This window comes from Bidens hawaiensis, unplaced genomic scaffold (genome assembly GCF_021521415.1).
Source record: "Bidens hawaiensis isolate Kalapana, Puna unplaced genomic scaffold, B.hawaiensis_p1.1 tig00000820_1, whole genome shotgun sequence".
Taxonomy (NCBI): Eukaryota; Viridiplantae; Streptophyta; class Magnoliopsida; order Asterales; family Asteraceae; genus Bidens; species Bidens hawaiensis.
In genome coordinates, this window is record NW_027491048.1 from 886170 (window position 1) to 911619 (window position 25450).

At 37.3% G+C, this 25450-nt stretch overlaps 2 protein-coding genes across 2 annotated transcripts; one reads left to right on the forward strand and one right to left on the reverse strand.

Moving 5' to 3' along the window:
- On the forward strand, nucleotides 1-507 carry LOC143540991 (uncharacterized). The gene has a single exon (XM_077033920.1). It carries the CDS (start codon nucleotides 1-3, stop codon nucleotides 505-507), a length of 507 nt encoding a protein of 168 aa, XP_076890035.1.
- An 11360-nt stretch (nucleotides 508-11867) lies between these two features.
- LOC143539562 (cytochrome P450 78A9-like) lies at nucleotides 11868-14266 on the reverse strand. The gene is made up of 2 exons (XM_077032848.1): nucleotides 13175-14266; nucleotides 11868-12585 (listed from the first exon to the last, which is right to left on the reverse strand). Exons 1-2 carry the CDS (start codon nucleotides 14123-14125, stop codon nucleotides 11953-11955), a joined length of 1584 nt encoding a protein of 527 aa, XP_076888963.1. The 5' UTR covers nucleotides 14126-14266; the 3' UTR covers nucleotides 11868-11952.
- Between the last annotated feature and the right edge of the window lie 11184 nt (nucleotides 14267-25450).

A 25450-nucleotide genomic window follows, 5' to 3' on the forward strand; every position in this document is an offset into this window, starting at 1 on the left:
ATGACAGGAAACTATGCCGATGACACTGGTTATAGACCCAAAAGACAAATGTACACAATCACCGATCAACATTATTATAATTTTTATTGTTTTAACAGTGTTGTCGATATGAAAATTCAAGAATTTGGTGATCTCTTTAATAAGATTAACACGGATTTACTTCAAAATATGTTGGTTTTCAACATGTATGATTCATTTTCCAAGTTTGATGCATCAAAGTTAATGAGATTGTGTGAGTTTTATCCATATGATGTTGATAATGGGGACAAAAATGTTCTTGCATCTCAACTTGGCTTGTACATTGATAATGTACGAAAAGGTGAAAGATTTGCTAATTTGAAAGGTATTGCAGATCTTGCTAGAGTTATGATGGAAACAAGGAAACATATCTCTTTTCATTTGATTTATCGATTATTAAAGCTAACATTAGTTTTGCGTATTGCAACCGCAATGGTTGAGAGATGTTTTTCGGCAATGAAGATCATAAAGACAAATTTAGGTAACTGAATTGGTGAAGATTTTTTGAATGCTTGTGTAATTTATATTGTTGAAAAAAAAAACACTTTTAAGTGCTACGAATGAAGATGTAATTGACCGTTTTCAATAGATGAAATCACGTAGAGGTCAATTGTAATATGTATTTTGTGTATCTTTAATGAAATTTATTGTTTATATTTCTATACGTAGTTTGTTTAATGTAAATTTTTTACTCGACCTGACCCATTTTGGTTCGACTTGTTTTAGTTTGAATTGATGAGTTCTAAGCTGAATTTTTTTTTGCACCCACTGACTAAATTTACTGGATCTGCCACCGAAGATAATTAACCCAAACGTGATATTTATCTATAACCCTCTAATTAACTTTACTTACACTCCAAAACTTATACTTGTACGGTAAGGTAAGCCATATATAGTTAAAGGACTGTCCAATAATTATTTCCAACAATGTGAGATAGATAGGAATGGTGCTAATAATACTCACTTTTTGAGTATTGTTGGATTTTTGACGGAAGAAAATGGATAGTATACATGGTGGCCAATGGATAACCGAAAGTTCAAGGAAAGTGGCAAAGCAATGGGACAAAGACTAGCATTATCTTGTAGTTTCACAATAGTTTCCTTAATTCAATATTATAAAGCTAGCTTTTGATTCTTAATTAGATCCATTCCTTCCTGTCAATTGTCATGCTGTCAATTGTCACCTTTACCTCATTGTCTTCTGGCTGGATCAAGACCCTTGGTGAGGGTAAACCAATTTCGACCGGGACCATGGCTTCAGTGCCATAAGTGAGACTGAACGGGGTTTCTCCCGTACTGGCCTTCTTCAGTGTTCTGTTTGCCCAAAGGACGTGCGGAAGCTCGTCCACCCAGCCGGATCTGTGTTTCAAGAGTCTTTTCTTTATGCCTTCGACGATGCTTTTATTTGCTCTTTCCACCTCACCATTACCTTGCGGGTGTGCCACTGAGGTAAAGGTATGGGTGATTTGAAGTTCTTTCAGCCACTGCTGTAGCTTCTTGTCAGCAAAGTTGGTGCCATTATCGCTCACCAAATTCTGTGAAAGTCCAAAACGACAAATAATAAATTCCCAAATAAATTTTTTGATATGTTTTGCGGTTGTTTGGGCTAAAGGTTTTGCTTCTATCCACTTGGTGAAGTAGTCGATGGCTACCACTAGGAACTGAACATTTCCTGCTGCTGTGGGAAATGGGCCTGTCACATCGATGGCCCACTTCTGAAATGGCCACGAAGAAGTGACTGGAACAAGTTCATTCTTCGGGCGATGCGTGTTGGGTGCGTAAAGCTGGCAAGACCTGCATTTTCTGGTGTATGCCAGTGCATCCATATGCATCCCCGGCCAAAAGTATCCCGCATTGTTCAGCTTAGCCACAACAGCGCGGGGACCTGCGTGAACTCCACAGATGCCTTCGTGTACTTCCCTTAGGAGGTAGTCAGCATCTTGGTTGTCCACGCATCTTAAGAGTGGGCCAAGAAAGTTACGTCTGTAAAGGGTGTCATTGATGAGTTGATAATTCAGTGCTTTACAGCGTAGTTTTCTTGCCTGTGTTTTTGACTCTGGTAGTGTTCCTGCTGCAAGGTAATTTATTATTGGTGTCATCCACGTTTCTGTACCGGTTTGGATGACACAAATTTCCTTGTGCGGGACTAATGGTGCTTCGAGGAGTTCAATGCGGATGTCCTTTCCCAAGTGGGTGAAGGCTAGTGATGCAAGCTTGCTTAACGCATCCGCAGATTTGTTTTCGCTGCGCTTGACGTGTATGACTTTACAATCACTAAAATCACGCATAAGGGTTTTTGCCTGGGCGAGGTACAGGGCCATTGTGTCGTTCACAGCCGTGTACGTCCCATTTATTTGGTTGGCCACCAGCATGGAATCCACGTGGGCTTCCAAGTTTTTCACTCCCATCTTACGCGCAATTCTCAATCCGGCCAAGAATGCTTCATATTCGGCTTCGTTATTCGTACTTGGAAAATCCAACCGAATAGCGTAAGTATATTCTTGGCCTGCTGGGTTGGATAATTTTAACCCTGCGTCTGAACCCTCGCTACTGGCTGCTCCATCAGTGTAGAGTCGCCAGACATCATTGATGTCCTGTGCTGGGGAGGGTTGAGCCTCCTCCTGGCACTCTTTCTCCCGCGAAGCGGGGACTTCTGCAATAAAATCGGCCAGGACCTGGCCTTTTATGGCTGGTCTTGGCTTGTACTTAATTGCATATTCTCCCAATTCAATTGCCCATTTGGCTAGACGTCCCGATAATTCGGGTTTGCCTAGAACATTTGAGAGTTTGAAGTTGGTGAGAATGGTGATTGGGTGGCCCTGGAAATATCGTCTTAACCTGCGTGAAGCGTGTATAAGTGCTAAGACTAATTTTTCGAGGGTAGAGTACCGGGTTTATACGTCTGTTAGTACACGGCTAACATAATAGATTGGCATCTGGATGCCTTTTCGTTCTACTAGCAGGACTGCCCCGGTTGCTCTATCTGTTGCGGAAAGGTATAGGATTAACTCCTCTCCCGCTTGTGGTGCTGTAAGTGTTGGGAGTTCGATCAGGCGTGACCGAATCTCCTGAAAAGCTGCTTCAAGCAGTTTCTCAATGTTGACACGAAAGGAAACGACTTATCCGCATGGTTTGCCAAGAATCGATTAAGTGCGACTAGTCGTCCATTCAGTGTCTGAGCCTGTTTGATGGTGGTAGGTGATTCCATTTTAACAATGGCTTCGACCTTTTCAGGGTTCGTTCTGAAGCCATCTTTAGTAACAATGACTCCCAAGAACTTCCCTTCTTCCATCCCAAATGAACACTTGCTCGGGTTGAGCTTCATGTTTATCTTTCGGAGCGTGTTGAAAGTTTCTTCAATGTCTTTCAACATCGCATCTGTCTCGGGGCTTTTGATGACCAAATCATCCATATAGACTTCCAAATTTCTCCCGATTTGGGCATGAAACTCTTTGTCCATCAGTCGTTGGTACGTGGACCCTGCATTCTTAAGTCCGAATGGCATCATTTTATAACAAAATGTACCATCGGGCGTCCGAAATGCGGTTTTGTCCTGGTCATCTACGGCCATGTGGATTTGGTGGTACCCCTTATACGCATCCAAGAAGCATTTAAGGCGAAATGGTGCCAACGAATCCACCTTAAGATCAATTTCTGGTAACGGATAACAATCTTTGGGGCATGCTTTGTTCAAATCTTTGAAATCTATGCACATGCGCCATTGTTTGTCATTCTTCGGTACCATTACGGGATTTGCAACCCATGTTTGATATCTACTGACGCGTACGATGCCTGCGTCAAGGAGTTCATTGACTTGGGTTCTACACGCGTTAGTTTGTTCAGGCCCCATTACTCTGCGCTTTTGTACGACTGGCGTAACAGCCGGATCGCACTTGAGCTTATGCTCCGCCTTACTTCGGGGTACACCAGTCATGTCAGCTGGTGTCCACGCAAAGATGTCAGCGTTTTTCTGCAGTAAGCGTTTGAGTAAGGTGCGGGTGGGATCAACGATTGTTGGTCCAATGGTAACGGCCTGGTCGGGGTATTTGCCATTGAAGGCCCATTTTTCCGGTTCGGTGATGGTTGGTTTAGCCATTTTCGGTTTGGGTTTAGATGAGACAGATGCGATGCATACCTGGGGAATGCCAGTGATCATCGCTACACCCTCAGCTGTTGGCCATCCCATCATGCCGTGGACTGAAGATACCACGGCGTTGAATCTTGCCATCCCGTCTCTTCCGAATAGGATGTCGTACGTGTGGTGTGGCTTTCTCATCACGACAAAATCCACGTCTTCTGTGCGTGAATGATTCCCATCGGTAAGAGTAACGGGGAAAGATAGGATACCCAGGGGGGTTTCTGTACTGCCGTCAAACCCTTCCATTGAAGCGTAGACCGTTTCCAAGCGTTCTTTGTCTTCATCATCCAGCTTGTCAAAGAACTGTCTGTACATCACTGTCGACGAAGCGCCGTTGTCAGCAAGAGTGCGGGAAGTGATGTAATGCCCCAGCTGGCTTTTGATGACGATGGGGCCTTCTTTGCTGGTGCCTCCTGGCACTCGCGGGAAGCGCACCTCAGCTTCTTTCCACGCGCATGGTTCTGTCACTCGTCTTTTTCTTCCTCTGACCTTGCCATGAACCATGTTGATGCTGATGTCGACGGGCTTTCGTCCGTTACCTCTGTACCGGTTGTCATTCCTTCCTCCCTTCTTGATTGATGCCACGAGATGTGCAAGTCTTCCATCCTTGACAAATGTCTCAACAATATCCTTCAGGGATGTGCACTCTTCAGTACCATGACCCTTTGTCCCGTGGAAATCACAGGATTTGCTTTGATCCGCATTAGGTTTCTGCCGGATCAATGGGGCTTTTGGCCATGGCAATTTTTCCGTGGCAAATATCTCCGTGACGCTCTTGGTGAGTGGCGTCCACCGGTGTTTTCGGTTTGAGGGGTGTGTGTTGTCCCTTCCGCCAACAAGAGGGCGAGAGCTGGATGAGGTGTCAAAGTTTACCCTTGACTGCCAAATACCTAGCCGCCTCTTTTTGTTCTGCCGGGCGATCCTAACGTTGTTCTCCCTTGTCCTCTGCGTGTAGAGGTGTGTACTCTGGGGAAGATCTCTTCCCAGCTGCTTCTCCGTCTCGGCAAAGCGCTTGGCTGCCGTCATGATGGCATCCCATGTGGATGGCATGCCGTCCTTACCCGTCAATGTGCGGATAAGCGCTGGGTACTCGGCGCCCTGGATGAAAGCGGCGCGAACAAGATCTTCACTTATGTTGCCCAGACTCAGCTTCTTGGAGTTGAAGCGGGTGATGAAGTCTAGTAAAGATTCATCCTCCTCTCTAACGCAGTTGAGGATCGTCCACTGCTCTTCAGTATACTTCCTCTGCTGGCTGAAGTGTTGGCTGAACTTGTTCTGAAAGTCCGCCCAGTCATATATGTGGTGGACCGGTAAACGATCGAACCATGCCCTGGCTGCTCCGACCAGAGTCATCTGGAACATGTAACACCACGTGGGTTCCGTCCAGTTACTGACGGTAGCCCCCGCAATGAACCTGTTCAAATGGTCGTCTGGGTCGGATAGACCATCATAAGTGCCAATGTTGGACATTTGTTTGGCACTTCTCGGGGCGATTGCTTCCGCAATATCCCTTGCAAATTTTGACTTTCCTGCATTCGTAGCAGTTGGTCTGAAGGTTTTGGAGAAGTCACGCGGGTTTCTCTCCGCATTTGTTGGTTTAAAGGCTTCCCCAAAATTCCTTTTTGGCTGGGAGTCCGTTTCCTTACGCTTCCCTTTCGCCTTATGGCGAGGGTTTGCGTCGGTATCGGACTCCTCCCTCTCGTCATCTGAGTACTCGCCCTCGCTGTTCATAATGAGGTGTTGGCGAGTACTGCCGAATTCGTCAGCCTGTTGAACTGAACGCAAGCGTTCGTCCAATTCAGCTTGGAACTCTTTCTGACGTGCTTCGGCCCACGCCTTCACTTGATCTAGTGTTTGGCGAGGGACCCTCGTTCGTTTTTCCAGCTGGGTATCGGTGAACCCCAGTGGAATATTTACTGCACTTGCCCCGGCTTGGGTAGTCGGGGTAGTGTTCGTAAGGATTGTATAACCGCCGGTGTTCCCCCCAGTTGATGGGGTTGTTACCGGGGTTTCTTGGTCGGTTACTGGCCTTTGGACCGGAGTAACGTTAACCATTTCTTCAGAAAATTTGAAAAAACTAAATTAGTTCTAGCTTTTATGCACGGATGGCGCCAATGAAGAAACACTAGGTGACCCGGTGCAGATTATAGATAATCTGGGGGTTAAGTAATGTTTCCCACGAGAATGAGGTCCAACAGAGACGGTTATTCTTCAGGGGACCTGCAAAACAAACACCGTAAGCTCGTCACTGAGAAGGGGGGTTCCTCCTTGTGACCACCCTCCGGCGTGAGAATCAGACTAGATTGCTCTGAATATAAGTGTATATTAAGAGATTGCTAGATAACAGGATAGCAGATGATCTTACCATTCCAAGATGTTGGAGTATTTATAGCCGAAGGTAGGTTTCCTAGAAGGTACAGCCGGCTGAATAGTATTCCTGTTCTACCAACAGTGGACTATGCACAGGCCATACTGGTTGGTGGGTAGGTTACGGCCAACAGTAACAAAGTCGGCTGCACTATTCCACCAACTGTAGATTATGCACGTCCCACCTACTGTGGATTGTACGCAGGCCATGCTGGTTGGTGAATAGGTTACGGCCAACAGTAACACTATTCCACCAACTGTAGGCTGCGCATGCCCCACAGTAAGGGTTGGTGAGTAGGCAGCGGCTAATAGTGACAAACAGTACTAGAGGGTGCTCCTCCTCGCACTGTTGTCGGTGAGCTGTCACCCTGTGATTGGCTCATGGGCTGTTCTGGTCAGATCGTCTGTCCTATCCATACCTTGGTAGGTATAGTACAAAAGATCTTTCAGAATCATACGGACTGGCTCATTTAGGCGGGATTGTTCCCGCCTTGCTCATTCCTTCATGTGACTACTGAAGTAGCTAGTGTCTTGTGCGTGTAGCCCTGCTGTCTGCGGGTAGCCTTCCCTGATGGCTTGTATCCGCAACTGCGGGAACAGGCGGGGTACTTCACCATTGGGAGGCTTTCCCTGCGTGTACAGCTTGCGTACTGCGCGTAAGGTTCTCTGAGCATGGTGGGTCCTGCGGGAGCAGATGGCGTTTGCGCAGACGTCCCTGTTCAAGGTGAGTCTTGCGGGACCAACTGGGCTCTGCTGGGACCTACCTCTTCACATATATAGTTAAAGGACTGTCCAATAATTATTTCCAACAATGTGAGATAGATAGGAATGGTGCTAATAATACTCACTTTTTGAGTATTGTTGGATTTTTGACGGAAGAAAATGGATAGTATACATGGTGGCCAATGGATAACCGAAAGTTCAAGGAAAGTGGCAAAGCAATGGGACAAAGACTAGCATTATCTTGTAGTTTCACAATAGTTTCCTTAATTCAATATTATAAAGCTAGCTTTTGATTCTTAATTAGATCCATTCCTTCCTGTCAATTGTCATGCTTTTAACTAATAGCTAGCCTTTTATAATCTAGAATAAATCGAACGGAACTACACTAAGAATTATACGTCGACTTGTATGGTTATATAAAAACTTGGCCAACTTGTGACAACCGTTTAGTATATATTATGTCTTTTATGATTTATAAAACTGATCGGTGATTTAAGATCACTTATTGCATGGTCTTTTATAAATATAATGATGTGATACGTAAATATGAAATATAATTTATAAATTAGATCACATGTCTTAGTCAATGATCTCTGGCTAAGTTTGTAAATGCTAGCTGAGTTAAGTGCAAGATAAGGAGGATGTATCAGGGTTCGAATCATGCATGTGGCATAAATTTTACGGGAGCCTCCTGGAGATCCCGGTTTGATTCTAACAAATGTATGCCACTAATTGGGAAGAACGTAGACCACTATTTTAGAATTCAAACTCGCGTAATTGTATGCGGGTGGTAGGCCTTTTGGAGTCCATGGGCAACTAGTTGCACTTAAGCCGTTAAAAAGAAAAATCTCAAGGCACATGATTGACCAAATACTTTATTATGCAAGAGAAAACTGACTTAAAAACTCGTTACAATAATTATTTGTTGATCACACATCTAAAGCCTTTAACAAACCCTTATATTTATAATCTAACCGTAACTTTGTGACCAGAACATTACCATAATAATCCTACTACGATTACGAAACTTTACAATTTGTCAATTTAGGTACTTCCATATTCACTGACTTGTAAATACGTTCCTTAATTACCAACAATCACCCCCGTAGTTTCGTAACCGTAACTCGACTTTTCTTGTTCATCGGCATTGACCATCTCTAGTTCTTGACCCAGTCCTTCGAATCATAGATCATAACCGATTTCCAACTTGAAATTGTAATCTTTCGTTTTACCAAGAAAACCGAACATATGTATGTTGTTGGTTCATTGCTTTGGTCACTAACTTGGGCTGCAAGTTTGATTTGACTTTGGTTCTGTGGCTCTCGGAATTAACAAACAAGATCAGACGCGGCTTCTTGAAGCAATCGGTCGACAGTCCGTGGATCTTCTTTGGCTTCTTTAATCAGGTGACCTTAGATTTAACTCTGTAGATTTCTCCTTGGAAAAAACGATTGGCCCTAGATCTCTTCACAACAGTGACAAGCTTCCATGTAGAGGTGCATAAATCGAGTATTTGAAAAGCTCGGGTTCGGGTATAATCGGGTATTAGTAATACCCGGGTTGGGTTCGGGCCCGTGTATTGGCTTGAAAAACCATACCCTATGTACAAGATCTGGGTCGGGTATTGAATCGGGTCTTCAATACTCGGGTATTTGAATACCCTATTTCCGAGTACTAAAAAAACTTTTTTTTGTAGCGTTCATCAGTTAACGGGCATGCTTCGTTTTTTTATCCTAACTCCATTTTTTTGCATACCAACTTTAAAGTTCATTCAAACATATATAGACAACTAAACAATTGATTATATTTTATGTGTTTTAAATTGTTGTTTGATATATCAAAAGGTGCTACTTTAAATATGTGTTTATATAAAATATGTATTTCAAAAAAGATCCGTTGGAGAACAACTATAGATCTGTGGGTAGCCACACAGCCACTCCCAAGTGTCACACAGACACATTTGCACAGACACTAATATTCGGATATACAAAAAAATCCAGTTCGGGAATGCAAAAAACCCGGTTCGGATATGTAAAAAACCCGGGTTTCGGGTATAACTAGAGTCAGGTTTCGGGTATAACTAGAACCGGCTTTTGGGTTTCAGCATTGAAAGTCATACCTTATCCGTACCCTATGGGTAAGGTTGTGTTCGGGTATTAAAAATACGGGTTTAAAAAAAACGGTTCCGATTTTTTTTTGGGTCCAGTTTCGGGTTCGGGTTTTTTGTGCATCTCTACTTCCATGTGGCGGCTAAATCTTGGTATCAGTTCCGGGTACCATGAGTTCGGTCCCCGCAATTACAGCAAGCTCTGACATCACTTCAAGGCACATGATATATCAAACTCTTTGTTATTGTAAGAGAAAACCAACTTAAAAACTCGTTACAATAATTATTTAATTGTTGATCGCTCATCTAAAGCCTCTAACAAAGACTTATATTTATAATATGTTTTTAATTACTTAGTGACCAATTAAGAAATTATCATAATGACCCCATTACGACTACGAAACTAAACTAACTTATACAACTTAGGTTTGTCTATATTCACCGACTTATAAATACATACGGTCCGGAATTACCAATAAAATCACATTCATATACAATTTGTTTTGCCTAAGGATATGATGCTATTAACGTTTGATAAAATTACACAAAGAAAATGTTTATTTAGTTCTCTCTTTAATAATAGAGAGTTTAAGAATGAGTCTTTGTCGTTAAACAATGGAATCTGTGGGTGCTAGAAACAATCAACTGTTTTTAATTTAAGGTTGTCTAGCTGTATTGTATACGATGACGACCTCGGTGGTTTTTTATTAGTGAAATATGTCATTTTGAAAAGGAAACAAGAGATATAAAAGTAGTAAGAATCGGTGAAATGAATATAAATATTAAATACAGAAGAGGTAAGTTGTCGTCTGCTACAAATTCCAAAGAGGCTGGAACTCCAAGGATTATGTTACTAATTATAGTTCAGCATACACTAAGGTACCCACGTCATAATGTCGGCATGCTAAGGATTACGTTATGATTGTTATAAACTTATAGTAGTTATAAAAAATGTAAAATATTACTAACCCCCCCCCCCCCGTTATGGCACGGCGTTTTTGTGTAGCGTTTCCTACAAAACGCGGTGATGGCACAAAGTTTAATTGAGGTTTTTTTGATAAGTTGTGTGTGGGGAGGAGTGAGTGAGAGAAATATATGTAATTATTGTAAGAGAGTTATGACGTTTTGCTCAGTACACCACTTTTTGCAAAACTCTCAATTGATGACGAGGATGCCACATGACGTATAACGCCTAGGGATGGAAAATTATGACTACACGTGGTCTGATTGTTATCTCTTATTTAAATGTTGTATACTTAGTAACATTTTATCAATAAAATTAGTTGATTTGATTCATCATATTCTTTCATTATTATGTACAAAGAAATCTCGTTTTGCTTCTTCAGGACCATATCATTTTGATTTTGTGTTTGATTATACATATCTTTCTACAAAGCAGGCAAATGGGCAATACTCTCGAATTTTGTAAAAGTAGAACAACAAATACAATGATTTGCAAGAATCAGCTAGTGACCTAAATTTTGGATACAAAAACAAAATTTAAATGCATGCAAAATAATACGACAAAGAAAACACGATACTTGAGAATGATCAATATTTATCATTCTACAAATCAGACAATAATCTTGAAGTTTTGAATAGTGGAACAACACTTGCGGCAATAATATCCAAGAATCAGCAGTGACCCTAGATTTTGGGTAAGGAAACAAAAATTCAAAAGCATGCAATACAACATGACGAAGAAACATAATACTTAAAGAATGATCATGATGGTGATAATAATATGACAAGGCTAGGTTTCTCATATAAGCTAAGTTTGCTAAGATGTGTTTCTAACTACACACACTCTTCTAAATAAGGCTATGTGTAATGGAGATGCTACAAATTGAGACGAATTAAAACACGTGTTGTCTAGTCAACAAATAGTGAGTTTTTGTTTTTAGGGTGTAATGTTTGTAGCCCAATATATATATATATATATATATATTTGTGTGTGTGTATACCACACACAACGTATGATAATAATAATCTTCAAAGGTTGGCCGACGACAAATAGTAACCACCCCCCCTATCGCCCAATTTGTCGCCGGATGGGGGGGGGGAGGATTCCATGTGAAAATCGCCCATATTTTCTCACCCACAACGAATACCATTATAGTTCTCATTATTTAATTTATCATTTAATTTCATGTTTGCTTGTTAGTCATTTACCTATATTAAGATAGTTATTAATGTATTATAATTATATTAGTTTACTCTTTTCATTATCTTTCTTCTATAGTAAATCTTTCTTATTTTCAGTTATTCAACAAACATAAATATTATTAATCAATACAGTTGATTTAATTATTTTAATAAATTTTATCAACCACTTCTAATCATAAACATACATTGATTTAGTCTTTAAACAATTAATATATAATTAAATATTCATTACACATTTGTTTTCATTTAGACTCGCTTAATCAAACTTACATAGATTTGCATCATGTAATTATTTCCCAAAGAGTAATATAAACATCCATAATTAATACAACAAACTTAATACATACATTTAAAGAAACCCTTAATTATAAAAACATAAAATAAAAACACAAATTGCATAACTTAGTTTTAAGTATTATGCATTTTTAAACCTTCATGTGGCGGTTGGTCTTGGCCTTGATCGCAAAGTAACATGAAGTGGGGCCGACATCTCACACGACAACTTCAGTACCTCTGACAAGTCAACGTCGTACCCATCACACTTCCCAAACTCAAACTCATGTAACAATGACGCCACCCAAAAACTAACGGTCGTTAACCCAAGGCTCTTCCCGGGGCAACTCCTTCGACCCGACCCAAACGGGGCCAATCTCATATCCGATCCCATAACCGACATATCCATTAATCCTTCCGTCTCATTCAAAAACCTTTCTGGCCTAAACTCTTGCGGCTCGTTCCATATTTCAGGGTCTCTACATATGGCCCACATGTTGACCATAGTAGTTGTCCCTGCTGCTACTTCATGACCATCAATGACTGTGTCTGTGATGGCCAGACGGGCCCATGAAAGCAGTGGGCCCGGTGGGTGTAGACGGAGTACTTCTTTCACAACCGCTGGTAGATACACCAAACTAGTGATGTCGGCTTCGGTAACCGCACGTGACCTCCCGACAACCCGGTCGAGCTCATTTTGGACCTTTGCTTGGACATCGACATGTAGCACCAACCTTGCTAGAATCCACTCAATTAACACTGCTACTGTGTCTGTTCCTCTAAATATCATTTCCTGTGAAAACAATTATTTATTTTCATTATTATTAATTATTATTAAAGTTACTAAATATGGCAAGTGGTAGTGTGATGGTCATGTTTTGGAACTTATTTGTTTTTCATAAAAGGCCTTCTTTGTAGTTTCTTGTAATTTATTTTACGATATTTATGTCTTATACTCTTATTACAATTGTTTTTAAATTTGTTATATTTTAAATAACAATTAGAACTCATGTATTACACTGGTCGATTAAATCCAACATATACCAAAAGTTTTTATAAAGATTTGTATGTGATGTCATCGGCCGCGATAAAAATTATTATAAAATGATGCCATCAACCGCAAGTGAAAAAAAAAGAAATAAATAGTAAATAATGATAACATAAAAATTTAATTATATTTTAAGATAAATATATAATTAAAAGTTTCTTATTATTTAATAATAAATTTAATAAAATTAGAACAAATGTTTAGATATATAAATGGTTAGATATACAATTAATTAATCTAATTGGTTAAAACTCATTATTATCTTATTATTTCTAATATTATTCATAACAAGATCTATATTAATTATTTATTATTTAGAATAGTGTTTGCTTACCCAAAGGACAGCGATCATGTCCGGTTCGGATAACTTATCGGACCCTTCAAGTGAAAGCAACACGTCCGTGAAGTCACCGTTAACTTTTAACGGTTGATCTCTATGTTCGTCAATAATCCGTTTCACAAACCGGTTAACTTTAGGCACAAGTTTACTACACCTGGACCGGACCCCTTGTGGGTCAAACTCGGTCAACCATGGAAGATGGTCAGTCCAGTTAAGTACACCCAATAACTCATAACCTTCATCCACGAGTTTTCTCAACTCAACAGACTCGCCATCGTCCGAGTCAACTCGGTACTTCCGTCCGAAAACGGACCACATCATGTTACATAAGGAAGCTCGCTTTAATATGTCCCGAACACGAACCGAACCGGATAGGCTATATCGGTCCCGAAACATCTCCAACATTTGAAACCCGATTTCCATTCTTTGTCCTTCGGACACTTTTATTTGTTTAGGACAAAAAAGATGTGTCGAGGCGATACGTCGTAACGTTCGCCAATACACCCCGTAGGGGGCGAACCCGATGGCACGGTTAAACATCAAACGGTACGCGGACTCCTTAACAGGACGGTCAGCGAAAACCGAGCTGTTGAGAATATCTTTAGCCACGTCAGGGTTGCACGTAACAATAACACGTGTCTCGCCCAGGCTAAACGCCATTAATCGCTGTGCGCCGCAATAATTTGCGGTCGCAGCGATTTTACGGTGGGCTAGACCGGACATGAGGTACATGCTGCCGATTAAAGGGTAGCCTCTGGGGCCCGGGATGGTGGATTTGGATTTGAGTTTGGACCAAGCTGGGCCACCAGGGTGAGCCCATTGGAATAAGAAGTTAATTAAATAGATTATAGCGAGAAGTGCGAGAAAAAGTAAGAAGTCGATGGAAGTGCATTTAGATTTAGAGGCAAGTGCAAAAAGCCAGAGAGTGTCAATGTGTGTTGTCATGTTTGTGAGTGAGTGTGTGTTGTTTGATGAGGGGAGGTAGAGGTATTTATAGGCAAGTGTCGAAAGTAACTGCCGACAAGTGATTCGTTGTTGGTCAAGAGCAAAGGTCAATGAATTTAAACCACCTATTTCCACCAATCCATCGTACTATTCTACGTGCTAAAAGTACTTAAAACCAAAAATCATTGTCTGTGTGTAATAAAAGAAATTTGTTTTAGTAAAGTGTCATTTTCGTCCTTGCGATTTGATAAATAATGCGAATTTAGTTCAAAATTTTTATTTTTTGTATATGGACCCTTCACGTTTCCCAATTATTGTCAATTACATCCAAATCACTAACCCCGTTAATGTTAATCATTAAGTCAAGGGTATACATGTCTTTTCACTATTTCTTTATTATAATACTTACTTCAGTGAACTACGGTTTTCGTCCTTGTGTTTTGTCCAAATCTGCGGTTTTAGTCCAATAGTTTCAAGTTTGCAATTTTCGTCCTTGTAGCTTCATTTCACTTGCAATTAAACCCGAATTTATTAACCTCGTTAAGTATGGTCGTTAACTCATTTGCGTGCCTCTCACGTGACGACCCGTTTTGTTGTTTTTCTCCCCAAATAAACCTCAGTCATAATTCGCCAAGGCCCCTCACGTGAGGGGCTGGGGTGTATTTGGGGGAAAAGGAAAAAAGGAGCAAAACTGCACCATCACCTGAATGGTATACTGATGGGTTTAACAACAAGACTTAATGAGATTAGAGGATTCGGGTTTAATTGCAAGTGAAATTAAACCATTGGGAAGAAAATTGCAAACTTGAAACTATTGGACTAAAACTGCATATTTGAACAAACCACAACGACGAAAATCGCAGTTCACTGAAATACGTATTATAATAAAGAAATAGTGAAAAGACATGTCTACCACTGACTTAACGATTAAATTTAACGAGGTTAGTGATTTGGATGTAATTGGCAAGAACTGGAAACGTGGAGGGTCCATATGCAAAAAAATAAACTTTTTGGACTAAATTCGCATTATTTGTAAAACCACAACGACCAAAATAGCACTTTACTCAATTAGTTTTAAATAATATTAACTAAGCCCTAATGGCAAATAACAGTCCTAACTATACTATTGGCTAGCGACGTTCCCAACAAAAGGTGTATTTTTTACCAACGGTCCGCAACTAACAGAGTTAAACATCTGTTAGTCTAATGCTTACGTGGCACATCTAGATGTTAATAAACATCTATGTAACAAAATTACGTGACAATAATCATTAGTTTCCTTTTAAGAAAATTGGTTTAAATAATCTCAACTCTGCGTTATTAGCAAATAACAGTCTCAACTACAAGTGTATTTTGTTAACGCTCCGCTACGCGTGCCACGTAAGCAACAAAAAACGGAGTTAATGAACCGTTAGCCATGGACCGTTTGAAAAATATACACATTTAGTTATGACTACCACCAGCCAAGTGTGGAATTGAGACTATTATTTGCTAGTAGGGCATAGTTGAGTTTATTTAAAACAAACTTTCCTATAATAAATTAATGGATTTCCTGCGCTACACGGCAAGTTTCGATCAATATCAGTTAGGTTTGGTTTAATATAGCAACATTCGACATAAAATGGATACCAAAATCAGTATCGATGATGTTTAGACGGTGTCAGTTCATTTCGTCACGCTTCCGACGCTTGATATAGCTTATGTTACCAAAGAAATACGTTATTCGATTGTTATTTAGACAATATCAGCACAGTTCGTTATCGTAAGGAAAAAGATATGTATATATATTTAATGCAATCGATCTTGAACAAATATTTTATCGAAGCATATTAAACACGTTGCAAAAGCATATTTGAAATTTTATAACACGTTATATTATATTATGTTATTAGAAGACTAAATGTTGTAGTTGTGTCCCTATGTTGTATGTGCAAGACTCACTTGCGACCTTAATTACAAAATGAGAATGTTGAGCCCATGTGGTTGTCACGTGTGATCAGTTAGCATCCTTACGTTTTATTTTCGTTTAAAAAACAAATGAAATGACATTTATACCCTTTTTTAATATCCCAATTGCGTCACTATGTTTCGTACACGTGTAGTTTTCATCCCAAACTTGCGACCTTTTCAAAAATGAGATTGTTGACCCCCTATGGTTGTCGCGTGTAGGGGTGTTATTCGGGTTGTACTTTCGGGTTTCTCGGGTTCTAGAAATTTTTTTCGAGTACTCATACCCGACCTTAATCTCCAACGGGTTATTTGGGTTCAGGTTAATCGAGTTTAGAGTATTTGACCTAAAAAACTATATGTGTGTGTGTGTGCGCGCGCTAAAATTCTATCAAATATATCATTTTAAGTTTTAACTTACATATAAGCAAATAACAAACCACACAATCTAATTGAAAGAGTCCGAAGAACGCTTCAATTTTGTAAAGAGTGTTAACCATGAGTATTAACCTGGAGTAATTAATTAAGCTTATCAATTGGAGAATGAAAATGACATTATCAACTAAGAGTAGGTTTATTTGTAAAATGAACAAAAACGGCATTATCAACCAGAGGTTGCTACAATCAATCTTGCTACAGTATAGGTGGGCACAATAGAGGTGGTGTCGATGATGCACGTTACAACGGATGTGGATGTTGCTATGATTTGTCATTCGTCGATATCTCTTAGGATGGAGTGGACGATGGAGGTTACAACGGAGGAGACGATGCAGTTAACGATGGCGACAATGGAGGTGCGATACTGAGATGGTGAGACGCAATTGGGATTTGGTTAGAAAAGACGGGTATAAGGGGTTAATGTTTTCACTAATGGGTGAAAAGACAGAATTGCCCACATTCTGTTATTAACTTACTATTGAAAATATAATAATACCGTTAGAGTGATAGACGCAAACTAGTCCCGTCCGCCAACCGCAGGGGCTCAACATGCTTATTTTTTAAAATATTATAGCAAATGTGTCACGCCCGTAAACCACAATTCTTATAATGTAAAATCGTTGTTTTTTAAATCTATCACCAATTCTCAAAAACCTTTCGCATTTCATTTGTCATGCCTATCTCTATATTAAACTTTTTTTTTATTATTATTTGTGTTGCTATAATAATATAACTAATATGTCTTATCTGTTTTATAAAATTGGTTGTTTTAATTAAAAATGATGAATAGCGAATCTCAAAATACAAGGATTTAGATATATGACGTTTGCAGGTAGTTTCTCATTTTCTCTAATAATTAAGAATAGAGATGGAGAATGAGGAAAATGAGTTCGGAATGCTCTTTGGTTTCAGGCTTAAATCAAACCAAAACTGAAATTATGGTTTTACGTTTCGGGTTAAATATTTTAGGTAAATAAAAGCTGGTTTAAAATAATGAATTTAGACGTTAAAACTTTTGACTTAAAAGTTTTATTAACCACCTACTAATAAATTTGCACCTAATTTTTTGTCCAAGTAACGGAGTTTGAGACACAAATACTACAACGCCTAAGACCTTCCATATCAGGGTCATTCATGGTTTATGTGAAGAAAATTTATGAAAAAGATGGAAAAGATAAGTATTGTGGAGGTTGAAATGGATGTCATCCATCCTTGAAGATCATTTCTCATAGATGGTGAATAATGGTGGTTGCTGGGTCCCCAATATTGATATGTGAAAATTATGAGGTTGTTTGTGGGAAGAATGAAAATGTTATTGTTGTAGGTAAAAAGTGTTTGTGAAAAGCATAAATGGAAAGCTGATGTGGTGTGTTGACTAGGCTATTTTTGGAAAAAAGTTGCCTTTAACTGATGCAGACAGTCTAAAGTCATGTGTAATGGAGAGATTACATTGGAGGTTATTTTTGACACGTGACATCACGTCAGCAGATCAGCTGATTTTCATTTTAGGATGTAGTGTTTTGTAGCCCAAAATCTCCCCAAAAATAATAAAATATTATTATTGTGAGCCTCAACCCGACGACAAATACATGTCGCCCCATTGCCCCTCAATCGTCGGGGTGGGTGGGTGGGGGGGGGGGTTGTGAAGGGCGACATTGGGGCGATTTCACCAAATTCGCCCCACTACACAGGGCCTAACAAACATTCTAATAAGTTAAGTGTGTTTTGATTGGTGGTGGGATTTGGATTTAGGTATAACTGAAACTAAAACACAACTTTTGTTTTATAAAAACAAAACTAAACCGTCAGTAATTAGTTTAACCAGTTATTTTGTTTCTATTCTATCGGTTAAATCAATACGCTTTTGGTTGATTGGTTTTATGCTTAATCGTATTTTTTAGGAATACGTGACTTTGCTTTGTTCATACTTCATATGATATTTTCAATTTTAATTTTTGCTTCGATTTTTAAAGTTGTTTTTGGCTTTGTTTGGTTTATAGAAACAGTTATAGATTAAAATATATGAAATGTCGAAAATAAATGTATCTTAGTCTAACCTGTCGGTTTTGAGAAAATATCCAAGCCAATAATGCATTAGGCTTTAAATAAGGGTAAGTCAAATCAGTTTGTGTCCAGTGAGGTTAGAACCAAGCAATTACATTGCATTACAATTTTATTTGACTACTCGTACTTTATTTTACATCAATAATATTAAATTACGTCTTGCTCAAATTTGAACCTCGAATCTTTCATCTAGGAGGCAAGTATTCTATCAAGTGGGATAGACCCGCCTATTTCACTTTTAAATATGAAATAGGAGATTGATATACGAGTGAATGCATATTCCAAAATGAAAAGAAGGTATACGGTCGGTTCAATTAACATGGGGATTTCAAACTTTATAATGTAAACTGAATTGCTAAATCTCGTTATTCAAATCATGACCCGAATCATATAGTTTAAACCATATAAGTGTGTGGATTTGCTTCAATTTAAACGGTTCGGTTAGTTTTATTGTTTTTAGAATATGGTAGTTTTTTATTGACAACATATTGTCATATTGCGACTGAATTATAAAAGTAATCTTATTTTCAATTTTCAGTTATCTTTTATCTCATTTGATATTGGAGGGTAGTGAGGATTATAAGTTGGAAACCGTAAGGTCTTAAGCTTGGGCAGCTGGTTTTTGTTTAAACAGAAAATGATAGGCTTGGGTTTCTCAATGTGATTTGCGATCATGAGTGTATGGATCTTTTTTCGTCATTGGATTACCCAGATAGTCCGGCTTCATTTGTTCATCATTCAAAAATAATTATAGCCTTATTTACATTGCAATTTCTTGGTCTTTGAAAGGATCAACAATGAGAAAATCAACATCTTAAGTTTCAGTATGTTGAATGTGGTACTAGCCATGTACTGTTGTACTCCCTTGACTAATCATAACCTGACTTCATTCATAGTTATTTAATTATATATCTAACAATATATCGACTATAGTGTGTGTATTTTATTATGCTTAATTAGCTATTATTTTTCCAAATTTTGTAATTATATATTTCTATGGTTGCAATGTTAAAACTATTCTTTGGTATGAGACAATGGAATTGATGAACGCATGGAATGGATGGAGGAAAAAATAGATAGCTATCATAGGTTTTCCTGTTTGGTTAACGAAGAAATGAAATACGAAAGACAAAAATGCTCCATCCTAAACAATAAAGAAAATTTATGTAAACAATTTTCTTACGACGGTGGTGGTAGAGGCGACGGTGACAACAATGGTTAAATGGTGGTGATGGTAAGACAATGCATTAATGAGAGTTAAACCTTCAACAATAACAATAATAATAATGATAATAATAATAATTATTATTATAATTATTATTATTATTATTACTATTTATTATTATTATTATTATTATTATTTCTTTGATCACAAGCTCACACTTTTATGTCAATCACACGATACTTGATCCATTTTACAATTTGAGAAGAAACTCATTAACTAAACATATTGATACACATAGGCCAAACCTTTTTTTTAAAAGACCAACTTGGTAATGCCGGGTACTTCGTACACGGTCCCTATTGGCTAAAAGTAGCCCGAGTCGGCCACGTGTCTGGACGGACGGAACCCCTAGCAGTCCACCTATTGAGGGACTCCTCGAATAAAACTCGACCCCCACGCCCGCCAAACGGCACGACAGCGAGGGGCTGGTAAAACCGGGTGAGATCAGGACTCGAACCCTGACAAGTTAGGGTCATATCTTCCATATAAATTGATGATAGTGAAATTTGAACTCCTACCTTTCACTAGTAAAGTGAGTGTTCTACAATAGACCAAATGTATTGGATAAACCTTTTCGATAAGTTATTTTAATATGAAAAATGTTAAAAGAAAAGCAAAAATGGTGTTGGAGGAAATATTTCTTAAATAGTGGTTAGGGAATTAGTTAAGACGCATGGAGAATGACAACATACTTTCAACATTGTCGTTCCATATTTCACACATCAAATGTTCTAGTTTTGTATACTTTTTGTTAATTGATTTTTAAAAAATTACAGTTCAATATATTATTTTCAAAACTCGATATATTTATTATTAAAAAAAGTTATAAACATATATATAACAAATATATTTATCTCTCATAAATTATAAATATCAAATATATATATATATACATATATATATATATATATTCCTTTTTAACATTCATATTTTGTTAGGGAAACAATATTTTAACTTTAATTAACCTTAACGTTTTGATAATTACTTAATTTAAGATGATGTAACATAAAATAAAACAGTTTATTATTGATAACTATATGTCAAATAAATGTGCCTTAACTCTTAATACTTGATTGATCATTGTTAGTCACAATTAAACAACATAAGACTTAATCAAGACTAGAGAAATTACCAAGTTCAACTTTATAAAGTGTTAAATCAAGATATTTGTATCAACATGAAGATAAAGAAATCACAAAATTAATGCAATAAAGATAAATTAATCAACTTAGTCAAATTATGTTGTTAGTTTTTATAAACTTAAGATAAGTTTATAAAACAATATTTAGTCACAATTATTTAAATATATAATATTATTTGAAATTCAAATATTATTTGAAAGGCTTATTCTATTTTGGGTATGTTTTCATTCAGACCATGGATCGAACAAACAAACTAACCAAATTGGCAAGTCAAACTCTTAGAAGGCAAGAATCAAAGCATTTGGATGAAGTTATGTTTTACCAAATGGGTATGATACTCGAGTTGTGCTATATAGAGAAGTGGAAAGTGAAAGGGAACACTTCTCATATCACATGTGTTGATCAACCCAAAGAAGCCAAAATTTAAGGCAATGACCATACAAAACGTTCATATTGGCAAGCCCAATGTGAAGTAGATTGGGAGTCCAAGGTCGCTGGATTCAGCCATCGGGTGACCAGAATCCTAGTATCTCATATGCTTTGATATAAATAGAAGGCTTATTCAAATTAAGTCTTCACCCGTTTGCTCTACAACATTAGCACACACGCACGCGCGTGCGCGCGCACACACACACACACAAACTTACTTTAGGCTAATCTCTTCCATCATCTAAGTATAATTAAATTTCAGTTAACAAGAGAAGAGGTCAAAGTATAGAGCAAAAAAGAAGAGCTTTCAAAAGCTACCAATCCAACCAGCTTACGCGTATTTTAAGGGGTCAACAATCAACGCTAGAGGTTGTTCTAATGTTCTGACAAGTGATTCATCATTTAATAGAATATTTGAGAGGCGAACACAATATCTTGACAGAGTGTTGTTTTGTTTTGGGTTGGGAATGGGAACTCTATCTTGAAATAAAGTTAAATTAGTTTAAGTGAAGACTCGTTATCTTGATATAGCGAGATTATACGAATTGTAAAGCTTAATACTTGGTGTACTTAATGATGACTTACTCCCTTTGAAGAGCGAGACACTTGTGTTGGTGATCCCTACAATCACTAATCGTTAAAATCTTTACTTATTTGTTTTTATTTTAATAATTTGTGAAAAGAGGCATTAGCTCACTAAAATTAGATTAAAATCTAAGAGAAACTATTCAACGCCTAGTTTTCTATATATTATTTTAATAAAAACCCGTGTTAGATATATTGGAATGTAAGGCGGACAAAAGGAATGAATAATTATTTTCTTAACGACCAACGAATTAAGCATAGCTATCAAGATAACTAAATGGAAAAATGCGACCTCATACACTCATGATCACTGAGAACGCTAGATAGCTCAAGCCTACCATCTCCCATTCCAAAGAAAACCCGCTATCTGAAGACCCACAACGATAAAACTAGGTTAACATCATATTCAATATTAAGATCTCAAGTGTCTAGCCCAAATCTTCACCTACCTCCAATGTTTGTTTATAATACAAAACTAGGCGTTTCACATTTAAGACATAACTATTCTGGTGGTGTGAAATGTAATGGAGGGTTGAGGTGAAAACAAATAAACGATATATATTGTTAATTAATAAGTGAAGACTATAAAAGTAAAATTAACAACTTTGCACCCACGCCGAGGGAGAGCACCACGCCTAAACTATTGATGTGGCGGGAGGCCCAGAGGCGGACCTATTAAGAAATTAAGGGTGGCTGCCGCCCACCTTAACTTTTATTTTTTAGTATTATCTGTATGTGAAAATCTCGATCGTCCCCCTTTAAATTATTGTTAAGTCCTGATGTCCCCATCCCCCCAAGAAAGTAATTCCTAGGTCCGCCACCGGCGGGAGCCCATGCTCATTTAACAAGTCTCACAACATAAGGCGTTATACATTGTTGTTGGAGTTTATTGATATGAAAATAATAAATACTTTAAAGGAGTTTCTTTGATATTAACTTTTTAAAGATGGCTAAAAATCAATGTTAATTTATTAAGACAACTAAAATCAGTGTATTTTTTATACGGGTGCTGCTAAACGTACCTCATCCTCATCCATTTTTACTAAACATACTCCCTTCCTTAAGTTTTACATTAATACGATTTAGACTTTTTTGTTGTTTTTTTTTTTGTCATTTTGTTATCTTTTATTATCATTATTATTTTTATAAAAGCATTTTTATTCTATTTTTATTTAAAAACTTTTTTTTTCTATTTATTTTTTTATGTATATTTAAAAGCCTTTAATAAAAACATATTTTTTCTTACTAAAAAAAACGTTTTTTTTCTTATGTTATAAACATTTTCTTCTTGTTTTAAAAAATGTTTTTTTTCAATACTTGTTTTAATCTTTTTGAAGAGCGTTCTTTTTAAATTAAGAGAGTTTACATTCTTTTATAAAAATCATATTAATTTTTATAAATAAAAAGGTTAAATAACATACAACTTGATAAACAAATTTGGCTCTTTTCTCAAGTAACATTAACTTATGTATCCAAACCTAACAAAAAAGAATCAAATTGTTTTGAATACATTTTATAAATAAAATAAAAAGCTATTTAGAGAAAACATACAAAACTTTTTAATACATGTAAAAAAAAATAAACAAACTTTTAATAAGATCTTAATGAAATAAAATAATAAAATCAATAACAAAAATATATAAAAAAACTGTAAAACATAAATAAAAACTTAATAGTTTTTAATTTGATATTTTGAGAGAATTATAAAATAAAATAAGAAGGACTATAATGTCAATTACAAATGTTAAGGGGAAATGAAAGTTCAGGGGGAGGGGGGTGTATGGTTAGCAAGGAAGAGGGGTACGTTTAGTCTGACCCTTTTTATATATATCGCTCTCCGGTCTCTGGTTGTTTGGATGGTGGGTCTCACACTAGTTTTCATGAATTTTTAAGCCGACAAAGTTGATTTGCGTCTTCTGATTAGCTGATATTAAAATATAACTAGTATTTTATCATTTAAAAAATACGTATTTAAGAGAAACGAATAAGAATTAAAAGACTAATTGGTATATTTCCCTTTAATATATGTATAAATTAATTATGAAAAGAACTGATATGTATACTTTGATCGGTCAACTCAATTGATAAGATTGATAAGCTATCCAAAGACAGATTGTATATTTGCCTGGTTAACACTAGAAAAAAAAAACTTATGTATACGATAATAAATAGGAGTGATAATCTTGACCCAAACCCTTTCAAATGAGTTAATTTGAGTTGTGTTAAAAGTTAAATAAGTTGATTTGGGTAAAAGATTTTAACTAAATGGGTCAAAATGAGTCATTTGAAATTCCATTCTTTTATTTTCGGGTCAAAATGGGTCGACAAGTTCAAAGAAATTGGTCGATGTGGGTTAGTGTCCTAAGGAAATGTGACAGGTTTCGGATCGGAACGGGTTTTCGTGCAAGACAGGTTTCGGCACGAAACGGGTTTCAGATTGGAACGGGTTCGGTTCAAGTATCAAGCCAACACAAGTTTTCACCCGTGACGTGTTGGGTTTTGGTTTAATTTGTTTCTTTCTGGTCGATTCCGGACTCGTTTTTGTTCGTTTTTTCAGTTTTGTTTTTGTTCGGTTTGAATTCTTTTAGTTTCGTTTTGATTGATTTTTTCGATTTCGATTGATGTGGTCCGGTTTTGGCTTTTTGTTTCTTTGTTTCATTTTCATCAATTCTTTCGGTTTCGGTTCGATTCTAGGTGGTTTTTTTATATGGAACGAGGACAGCGCATGAAACATTTTAGTTTTTTTACTTTTTTTGTTTATGATTTATATTTTGAGTTATAATTTTTATATTATTTTTGAATATTTTTTTGAGGGTTTTACTTTGAAATTTGTTTGATTTTAATGAGCTAAAGACAACTATTTTGACAACTTATAAAAATAAACACAAATAAGTAAAAGTTTGTGGTTAGAGATAAGACAACTAGATTTATATATATTCAGGTGAACATTAACTAATTCGCTTTATGTCCTCTCATTGATCCGCCGATCGAGAGTTTTCTTCACTAGTCATCTCCCTTAACGATAAGGATCACTGATGCAAACGTATCACGCATCAAAGGAAGTGATCATCTTCTTCACCAAGCACATCAAAGACTTAGCTTTGCAATTTCTTCTTAATCACTACGTCAATATAGTGAGTCTTCACCTAATCACCAATTAACTCTATATCAAGATATACTTCTCAACTCAATGCAAAACAACATTGTATCAAGATAGGGTGTTCTTCTCTCAAATCATCAACAAAATGATGAATCTCACTTGTCAAATACTAAAAAAACCTCTCAAATTAAAGTAAGATAGTAGGCTAGGTAGCTTTGAAAAACTCTTCTTTTTCCTCTACTTGATTATCTTTTTTTCTTGGAAATTGAAGTTTGATTAGACTTGAATGATGAAAGAGATCAAACTTTAAGTGTATATGTAAATGTTGTAGAGTAAATGGGTGGCTTAGTTAAACAAGTCTTCCATTTATACCTAAATATGTGAGATGCATAGAT